The 11,142-nt window shown below is 39.5% G+C and overlaps 1 protein-coding gene across 1 annotated transcript; it reads right to left on the bottom strand.

Annotated features, from left to right (window-relative positions):
• Positions 1–2,154: 2,154 nt before the first annotated feature.
• On the bottom strand, positions 2,155–10,474 carry LOC111223446 (sperm-associated antigen 1A-like). The gene is made up of 8 exons (XM_022747599.1): positions 10,117–10,474; positions 8,439–8,538; positions 6,934–7,086; positions 6,356–6,513; positions 3,949–4,090; positions 2,807–2,933; positions 2,526–2,663; positions 2,155–2,210 (listed from the first exon to the last, which is right to left on the bottom strand). Exons 1-8 carry the CDS (start codon positions 10,472–10,474, stop codon positions 2,205–2,207), a joined length of 1,182 nt encoding a protein of 393 aa, XP_022603320.1. The 3' UTR covers positions 2,155–2,204.
• Between the last annotated feature and the right edge of the window lie 668 nt (positions 10,475–11,142).

Here is an 11,142-nt window from a genome sequence, read left to right as displayed (position 1 = left end):
ATATGTTTAGTCAAATCTTTCAAATTAAGTCCTGTGAAGTTGCAGGAAAAAAAAGCACATTGAAGCATTCACATTGCAGTTTATTATTTACATTTGCATTTAACCTATTTACATACAGTACATGCTTTTACATTCCAAGAAGCACAACAAACATTGTCTGGAACAACTAAGCCTCATATCAACTGTTTTCATTTAAATGGGATTTATATGCTTTTATTTTGACAACACAAGAAAAACAAAAACAAGAAAAGGAGATAAACCAAGGGTATAGGCTGGACAATGAGCACATTAATACTACAAAGTACAAGTGAAATAAAGGCTGTGGCACATTGTGCTATACAAAGATTTACATTTTTTTTGTGTCTTAGCTGACAGGATTTATTTAAAAAGTGTAAGGTGTTGAGAAATAAATCGGATCTAAAGATATTTGAGTGCTGACCCACACAGGTGTTTTTAATTCTCGTTAATTAGCCATCTGCTCAGGTTGAACCTGGGAGGTGCAATGCTAACGAGCTCTAATAAGTGAAAACATCTGTGTAAGTGAAACTTGACTGAACTTTAAAAATGCAGTCAAGATATATTTTAAGTTTAACTGGAGTTCCTGTTAATTGTATTAAAATCATGATGTTCTGGTTGTATGTTCAGCCATTTGATTATTGATCATTTTGACCTGTCTGTCCTATTTTGTGGGTTTTTTTTGCACAGACTGCTAAACTAAAAACCAGGTTGAGGGTGGGTGGAGGAAAAAAAGCTACTTGACCTTCAGGACCATATTCATCTCAACTGATATTCGGGCAATTGAAGAAGAAATGGGATGAAGTTAACTTTATTCAGACTAGCTGAGAAATTTAGGTAACTAAACGTTTGTTAATAGTCACTCTCTTAAGGGGTAGGCGCCCAACTCCGGGATCCCAAATCATTTTTGTTAAGGCAGAATCTGTGACTTCAGCCACTTGACAGAGCACACAGACACCAAGCTTTGTGAGTTTATTATTGTTTTACTTTTAAAAAAAAAAAAAATATGTCATCACCTTTGGATTTTGCCTTTTTGCCTTGCCTTGTTCCTTGTTGCAGCTGCGAGGGCGTGGAGATATGGACATAAGTTAAAACAGATGCAGCAGGAGACTTTCTGTACACCTACACAAAGACACACAGTCCTCCTGGTTACATTCAAGACTGAACCTGAGACCTACAGTAAGTCTTACAGTACAACAGTAAGTGACCTGTAACCCTAAATTCAGTAGCTGGATATTCATCTAAAACCAGTAAAGTGACAAGCTTATGGTTAACAATGACTTCAACACTGAGCTCATAATTTATTGGATTTTAACTATGGCAAATCATTATTTTACCATTTTTAAATCCCAGTTAGGTTACGGCCTCTCACTTCAGTCTGGAGGTCTACAGGATTGATTTGGTGGAGCTCATCAAACTAAAAGAGCTTATTGAAACAGCAGCATTGTCATGGTTTAGCTGTGGAAATATGCAGCAATAACCAACGCTATATAATGATGACGATGATGGTTTATAGTCAGTTGTTGGCAGCAGCTGTAATAATACGAATGTAAACAGTGACATATGTCTTGTACATTAGCTGCAATAGGTGGAACCCTGGATACATTGGGAATGTACCAGATAATGACCTATTGACTTGATTGATCTTTCTGGGCCTTCCTTATCTCTACATACAATAAGTTGAGAGTTGAATCCATTTCTGTCAGTCAGTTTGGAACCAAACACAACATATTAAAAAGAAATTAAAATAAAACTCTTGGCGTATTTCATCCTAACTGGTAGAAATCTCAATAAGGCACACATTACACACTCTTTCTTTCCCCATTTTACTTCAACAAATAACAGTGCTCGGCAGCCTAGTACATGAATCTGTATGTACAGTATATTACATCATAATGTGAATGACTTATAGTGCAAGCAGGTCAAGTACCTTTACATTAGCCTTTTTAAACAAAGCTGCCCGTTATGTAAGGTTGTGCACTCAGGAGTTATGGTGTGGTTTGCACACGTTGCAGATGGTGCAGAGCTCAAAAGCTGGTCGTCCAAGGAGCCCGTCCTCGGAGTTAACGCCAGTCTTACTTACTCAAGTTGATGGCTTTAGAAGTCTTTCTCCTCCAGAATTGCTGCAGTACAATAAGAGTCCACACCTGTTTCATTCCTCTGCCTCTATATGGATCCACGAGGAGCCATCAAACCTGGAGGACATCAGCAGAAGTTAGCCTCTTAGTGGTTTTGTTTGTTCTAGTTTTGTGATAGGTTTGAGTTTATGTGTAACGTACTTAAAATAAGACCCTGTCTAGATTGAGTTGCAATGATATAAATATGAGACCACCAACATTAAAAATCAAAATGCAAATCATAGCTATAGTAAGTGTACAGATGAAGAGGTGTGTGTGTGTGTGTGTGTGTGTGTGTGTGTGTGTGTGTGTGTGTGTGTGTGTGTGTGTGTGTGTGTGTGTGTGTGTGTGTGTGTGTGTGTGTGTGTGTGTGCATGCATATAAATCACTTACCCTTGGTGTGTGTGCAGTGTTGTCCATCAGGCTCTGTCTCAGCAAGCTTGTCACCACCTCAAGCTCCTGCTCAGCTTCCCGAATGTTTGGGTCCAGCTGGAGGACTTCCTGGAGGTCACTGCTGGCTGACAGATAGTCCTAGGTTTGGGGTCACATACATGCAGATATACACACACACACATAGAAGAAGAAAACAAGAGATAATTAGATGCACAAACCCTTCTAATCCAAAATCTTCAAAGAAATGAACCAGCATATTTGTAATCGGGGATGATAGGCACCTGTAAACCTTTATAAGCCAGTGCTCGCCTGTAGAAGGCTTTCTTGTTTCCCGGCTCCAGCTGCAGAGCAGAGTCACAGTCCTGTTTGGCCTCTTTAAAGTGATTCAGTTTCAGGAAGCAAATGGCTCTGGAGGATAGTGAAGAAAAAGAAAGGAGTCAAAAAGTGCAACATGTCAGGATTCTGCTACTGGTAATGATATTAAGGACCAATCTGCTCCATTACTGTTGAAATATCTTATTTTAACAGTAATGGAGGTTAGAGGACAGAAAATCTATATCTTAACAACTCATTTTTATTGAGTCAGAAATGCTCTTAAAACAAGAGAAAAATTCTGCCAGTGCAGTGACATTATTTCAGTCCACTTCTATAACAACTTGTTTCAAGAATCGTTCTAAAACGAAGTACCATTCTGGATTAAAATCAGGAATGTGCATTATCTTATCATCAACCTTTAGAAAACCCTTGAAATAAATTGTGATGAAGATTTGAAATCATCTTACTGCACTGGCAGATTTTTCAGCCTCAAAACAGACAAAATTTACTTTTTACAATGTTGAATAATATTTGATCTGGTATCAAGACACCTTCTACCTGTCCAACCTCGATACATCTTTGTTTTATTTATATGCTTCTCTATTATTAATGCCCCAACTAATCAGCTTCTCTTTATTTGCAGCCATAGACTGAAATCTTATGATAATATTATTTAACTTATACTATTTGTTATAAAACTGATAGTGGCTGCCCTTGTTCTCATAAGCAAGATTACATTTGATCTTAGCCACAATGAGATTTAATAGACTGAAGTTGACACCTGGATGATTATGTGGTGCCCTCTACTGTTTTTTTAAGAATTAGCATTTTATTACACCCTCAGCTTTGGGACAGTCCATGTGTCTGTCACATAAAAAATATGTGAACATGTAATCTGGAATCTGGTGCTACCGTTTGACCGAAAACTGGTTGAGAAAAAGGTAAAGATGAGCAAGGGAGGACTGCTGGAGGACACACACTGCACAGTGTTTATTTCCCAGTTTAATTCAGGGATGATTCAACATGTGGAAATTCCCAGATCAAACAGTCCTGCTCAGGGTGTGTGCAAGTAAGGCTTCAAGTTGCACGCAGTAGGGTTGTTTCATACCTGTTTGTGTAGAGAGCACATTCGTCAGGTTTTATGGTGAGACATTCACTGTACTTCTCCAGAGCCTCCTGGAACTGGCCCTTCTTGACCAGATCATTGCCTTTCTGTTTCAGTAAAGTAAACTGGGCCTCTTTTCTTCTGACTGTTGACAGAAAAATGTAATTTACCCAAAATTCAACACTGAAACAAGTGAAGGAAAATGTAGCAATACAATGTTACTGCCGTTAAGAAAACTGTCAATATCCTTTTGATAGGTCAAAACAAGTGGCAATATGATTGAACTAGATTTCGTTCTTCATTACAGGTTATACATGTCAGGGGCCGACTGTATTAAATGTGTGTTTGTTTGGTGCACAAACTTTTTCAGGAGTGATGAATAAATCCATCAGTCTACCAGCAGCAGTCAGAGGAGATGGGTGAACTCCTGCTTACTGAGCTCTCTGCTGTGCTGAGAAAGCCACTATGTCTAATGACTTGGGGAAAACACTCACACACACACACACGGGCACTTAAACACATCCATAGGCTTGTCAATACGTACATACACACACACACACACACACACACACACAATCCTGGCCTGGCCTTTATCAGAAAACCCAAGTATTGATATAAAGTCTAAATTATTTATCCAGTGAGAGAAGACAACTGACTGAACTTGGCGTCAAAGTAACATGTTTGCTGAAAGGTCATTCTTCTTCTGGCTGAGATGTCTGGTTAGTGGTACCTGCCACTCTGACAGTAACAATGACAGTAACAACGCCTGTTATTGGTCAAGACTTTCTATTCCTTTATAACTGAGAGAATAAATTGTTTAATAAAACACGGATTCTAGTTCATTCACCACTGCAAATGTTAAAAATGGAAAATAGAACCAAAACAACCAATCAGTCTATCAGGGTCGGTCTTTCCATCGTTTGCCTGTTTATGGATATGAACTGATAAAACCATGCACTAGTGGCATGTGGAATATTTGTCTGTGGAATGAGCCCTTTGCTTTGGCAATGGGAAGCAAGAACAGTTGCAAGAATCAGGAGAGCCATATGATTTTTTTAATTCAGTATCAACAACAGCTCAACCACAGTGCAGCACTCAATTATCTGTAGCTATTTAAAGCACTTTTGTAAATGAACAATTCATTCTTCAGTTCATTTTTTATCTTATCTTTTATCTGCCTCAATTTGTTTGAATGGATTCTTTATCATATAGAATTAAGGTTTATGTTGTTTTTATCTATGGTTTTAGTTTGTGGGTAATTATTTCCTATGCTTTCTTAATCAGCCTTAGTTGATTAAGATGGGAGCATTGTAACTTAACTGAATTACTTAATCACTTAAATGAATTCAAAATACCTACATCCAGTTGATTTTGCATTTATTAACATGGGCTGAGACTGCATTGACTTACTAGCCTGGTTTCAGCCTGAATCCAATATCTTCAAGAAACACCTTATATTAGGTGGTGAAATCCTATTTTGTCACTGCAAATATGCACCATTTAATATAAGATACAGACTTCTGCAATTCTGACGATCTGTCTACCCAGCAACAGCAATGTGCTATTCTGAGCTCTGCTCTGTCTATGTGCTATAGTCATGAAGTGTTTATGCCTATGTGTGTGTGTGTGTGTGTCTGTATATGATCAGTCTTTTATCAGTGTAAGGTGTTTGTAAATACAAATAAAGCAATGTATTTTCTAGTGTATGTGTGTGTTTTTATAGCTGTATACAACACTGCATATGTTTAAATATATTTGAATGTATGAAACGTGTGGAGTCTTCAGGTCTGTGTGAGCAGGAGCAGCCTACAGGAAACCTGACCTGGATTGTTCCATTACAGCAGCGCTACACTCTGTGTAGATCACATTCCCCTATGCATTATTGATTGATAGTCCACCCAGACCCACACACACACACACACACACACACACACACACACGCACACACACACACACACACACACACACACACACACACACACACACACACATACACATACACACACTGTCTCTCAGCAGGAGTTCCTCACTGAATCCCTGACCGACTTCTGCTTTATGTTTCCATAATTCAAGGGTATAATTTCAAATTTTAACGACCACAATTCATTACGCAATATTTCAAAAATTAAACTATTTGGTCCAGGAAAGAATAATATTAACACATACACATATTTTTATGTCAAAAAAAGAGAACGCATGTCCTAATTGGATACCACTTTTTGAAAACCATGAAATCACAGTTACACATAGTGATTGCTATAACTGTGCGTGCCGTGTGATGTGCGTGTGCTTGTGAATGATTTACAAAAAAATAGGAGGCTAAAAAACCTTAACACATTTACCTTTAAAATGTATGTTAATGTAGTTCACATAACTTCTCACTAAGCTCAGAGGAAGTGATTTCACTCACCTTCATCCTGTGCAGCTCTAGCGGCTCGGGCCTGGGCCTGCTCGATGCTGATCGGTTTCTGTCTGTGTTGCACCTGGACGGACAGAGGGACGACGGGGATCTCTGGAAGTTTCTCCCTCCACTCAGGTCCGTCCTGCTCGATCAGCATCTTGGTGATCCTGGAAGTAAACATGGAGAGTGTAAAACATGAACACGTGAATGGCAAAAGGGTTTTAAAAGTGCATGTGTTGTATTAGTTATATTAACACTGCAGCCACTACAGGGTTCGTAGGCTCTACTTTATGAGATGTTACTACTATTCTACATGGTACTGAACGTGTTGTCTTAACCCACTGTTTAAAAGTGATGTCTTAGGTTTGAATATTTCACTCAACGTAGATATAATATAAATACATTAAATTAAATAAAGTGCAAGCTGATACAGAATGTGACATTAATCATATGGTTTGGGAAAAACACAACAGCCATTGAATGAACCCTGAAAGTGCAATGCCTAAACAGCTCTCATTCTTTCTAAAAGTTACAGCAGCTACATGAGAGCAGCTGTAGTTTGGTATGTTTAGCTAAGCTGAGCTGACCTGTGGACGCTGTCATGAGCCGCCTGCACCCCGGTGTCAATCTGCAGGACAGTCTTATAATCCACGTAGGCCATTCTGTAGCGCTCCAGTGACTCATAGGCCATAGCTCTGCGCAACAGGGGCTTCAAGGAGTAGGGCTGCAGCTCCAAAGCCCTAAGAGGATCAGAGAGACGTAGAGACAGAGGATCAAACCCTCTACACCTGCACACTGTGTCACACGAGTAACTGGGCTGATCTGAAGCTCTCCATTCAAAAACATGTGAGGGAGTATTTGTTTTAGACAGAGAGATTCCTGCAGCCTCCTGAACCAACAATGAAAACCAAACCCCGTGCATCCAAAACTGCTTTTCCATTGGCGATCTCTATATATGACTCTATAAAAGATTTTGTGGGAAAGCTGAGCAATCTACTGTCTGAGCTTGTAGCTGTGTACTAAGCTGTGACAATCCAACTGAGGGCCTTATGGGCAAATTACAAAGCAAATGTGCTTTTTCAACTAATCCCTCCTGTCTGCTATGGATGCAGTGTATAGAAAAGCATATTTTCATTTATTGTAAGTATTCTATTCTATTTTCTTGTAAAGATGAAGTGCTGTGAATGATGAGTTCAGCTAAACAGAAGGGTCCAAATGAAAACTATCCAGGACAGCGTAATCATTAGGATATCCTGTGAAAGGATAATACATTGCCAACTATCACGTAATGTGTTTATAGTTAAGGCTTAATCTAAGGTTAAGCTGATGTCTACCTCCAAAAGTAACTAAACAAGCATTAGAGTGAAATGTTTTAAATTAATTTCAGATAAGTTTTTAGAATAATGCTAATAATGAACTCCATAATGAAATCCACATTATACCTTTCCAAACACAGTTTTCTATCACCTCTGAATGTAAACAGACTAATTACAGCCAGTTTGCCTCATACAAGCTCAACTGTTGAAATACTAAGAATATAAATAACATAAAAAACATAAGTTACAGCAGTAACAGTACATTCAATTGGAGTCAAAGGGAAATGCAATACCCGCAAACACCACCTTGAAGAAGAACTCAATTTTACATATCCAAGTCAATTTAAAGGTGTTGCAGAGAACTACGCATGTGTCAGAATAGTAGTATAAAGCTTTTTTGTGACTCAAGATGGAGCTGAAATCTGATAAACTGTCTCAGGTGATGTCCCTTGAGTCAGTGTAGGTTGGGGCTGAAGACTCCAACTTACCAGACCTCTTGGCCCGCTCCTCAACTCTATTAGCATAACACACCCAAATCTCTGCTCCAACTTACAGCAGGCGAGTTACATTGTGGATAATGTAGGCGCAAGTTTTGACAAGGAACAAGAAAGTATGGAATACAAAAGACATTTTGTACAATGCTAAATCGGTGGAGTACTTTAAATCTGACAAAAACTACACTGAAGTGGATACAAACAAGCGCAAAATAAATGTCTGAATGTGCAAATGAACACATACAGCCAGATGCGCACACAGTTCTGACACTGATCACGTACTTGGTGCAGTCCTGTATGCAGTCTGTGCTGTTTCCATCCTTCAGGTAACAGGCAGCTCTGTTGGAGTAGAGAATACACAGGTCTTCTGGACTGTCAATGCCTGCAGGGGAACAACCATAACTCATCTGAAAGAACAGACACTGAAAGAACACTCCAGTCATCTTTGAGCTCAGTATAAAACACGATCAATACAATAGTTTTACTCCTGTGAAAATAAGATGGTACGCTCAGCGGTTTGGACTGAGAGCTATAGACCAAAGAGAAATCATGATAACACAAACAGTTCAATTTAAAGTCATTACACTATCCAGAGATGCTGAGGGGGGGTCAATGGTAGACGAAGGCAGGTAGATGAATGGATGTGTTATCAGTCACTCTGGTAGAGTAATTTTCTACTCTGTCCTTTCTCCTCTGAGCCTCCAGTTCACAACCCTCTAGCAGACCATCAGTTATTATACACTGCTTCACTTCCCTTAAAACTACTGTCAGCAGTCTTCATACCCATCTACACCTGTGTGATCTCTCTACAATATTAAAAAAAGACATCATGACACATTGTTGTCAGTCCGTCATTCAGTCAGTCAGTCAGTCTCAAAGTATCCTTCTGTTAAGTCTGCTATGATAATAAGTCTACTCAAATCATTTTAAGTCTATCTCCAGTGCTGCAGAAAAAGCAAATGACTCTTGCCAACTACGTGAGTAAAAGTTGGCTGAGTGCTCTTTAAGTTGGAGCATGACATTCAATCTTACCTAAAAGCCCCATGCACCAGCACATGACTTCTATCTACGGTCAGTCGCACTGCCTTGCGCCAACACTCGGCTGCATTTACAAGTCAACTCCTCATTTCTCAGATACTGTTTGTGAATGTGTGTAAAAACTAATAGGTAACAGTAATAACTGACAGGTGACATGTCTGAAAAGTGACCTGCACTCATCCTGCACTTCAATTATAATGTGGGGTGGAGAGCATGTGCATGCAGATTGGGTAGACAGAGGAAATTATGCAGCATGGCAAGCACAGGCATAATGCATTCATAACTGACATGAGATACTTTGGATTATGGGGCCAAATGACACTGAGTCAATTTCCCTTTCCTTACAATAGCTAATACACAGGTGTTAGAGGTGACATTTTGTCTGTCACTGTGCCACCCATCTCTTGTTCTTTCTACCTCAGTCACTTGTTAGAGAATTAAGTATTTATACTATTAAGATCATTTAGAAACTAAGTATGAATAAAGTATAAGGTCAAGTATGCAGCTGCGAAATTAAGCTAAATAATTACTTGATGAATCTATTAGTCGATCAAAAGAGCGTTAATCAACAATTTTGATAACTGTCTAAAATAAGATTCCACAAATTCACAGGCCCTAGTTTTTATAAGTCCTCTGTGATTGTAAATGGAATATTTTTTTGGTTGTGGCCTGTTAGTTGGACCAAACAAATATTATGAATACATTAATTTGGGTTTTAGAGAATCATTTCAAACAATTAATTGATTAATATTGTGTATGACAGGTTTTACAATACAGAATTTCTTTTACCAGATATGTCTGAGAGTAAAACATGTTTTGCTACCTAAATTTGTAATCAACAGACACGTTTTCCTTTGAATGAAATTCTGTATCTGAGGTGATCACTCTTGGAAAATAAACAAACAGCTCATATCTTCCCCACCTGCTTCAGCACATCCATCAATGGCCTGGGTATACTTCTCCAAGGCATCTCCAAACTGGCCATGTTTGAAGAGATGGTTTCCCTCATTCTTGAGCCGAGCCAGGTGAGGAGGAAGGGCCCCAGCAGGGGCGTCCAGGTAACTTGTGTCCACTGCAGGGCTGTCCTGCTCCTGTTGTCCACCTGCAGGGCTGCTTTCCCTCTGTGTGCCATTGGCCACCCCCTTCTCTGGAGCTCCCTGAGTGTGGGGCTTTTTCACGCTGCCTCCACCCCGGCTTCTCGTCCCGCTCCCTGCTGTGGCCTGATCTAATCTAGCTGCCCCTCCTCCGCTGCCCGAGGGTTTCTCCTGCGTGTTCCCCATAGCTGCACTCCCTCTGCAGTGTGTTCAAACTCTTCCTGCCTCCCTGCCTCTCCCTCAGAGCTGCAGCTACATCTGTGCCTGGCTGGGGATTTCTGATAGACACGCCCCCTGGATGAAACGTCAGAAGTGATGTCACAGAGGGGGGAAGTGCAACAAAGATGCAGTGCTGCAGTAGGACAGCACTGATGGGAGAGCCTCAGATTAGACTTCACAGCAAATGACTCTGGGGAGAGAATGCCTTCTTGTCAATCTGTCTTTTCACTGTAAAATAAAACTTTGGGTTTTTCGATAACCCTTATAACAGAGGACATTTTAACATATAACAGGAAAAGGACACCTGTAGATAATAAAATGAATTAGCTGCTTCAGTTTCAGCGTCCTGGTAGTGTACATGCTTGCTCACTGTCACCCTATCATGGCTTACTGGACACTTAAATAGAATAGAGCATTGTAAATGTTAAAAATAATAATACCTTTGCTATTCCTACTATTACTATTACTATCCCGTGAATACAGCCAATTGCTGAATCATAAAGCAACATGATGAAACTAATTTGGGCTCTACCTTGTGATGGGTATTTGTCAATGAGATTATTTTTCAATTTTTATAGATTTAAAATTTTTATTCTATATAGTAGTCAAAAAAGAATTAGGCTACCATAATGATG

Source organism: Seriola dumerili, unplaced genomic scaffold (genome assembly GCF_002260705.1).
Source record: "Seriola dumerili isolate Sdu_G_001 unplaced genomic scaffold, Sdu_1.0 BDQW01000110.1, whole genome shotgun sequence".
NCBI lineage: Eukaryota > Metazoa > Chordata > Actinopteri > Carangiformes > Carangidae > Seriola > Seriola dumerili.
This window is presented reverse-complemented; position numbering and strand designations above follow the sequence as displayed.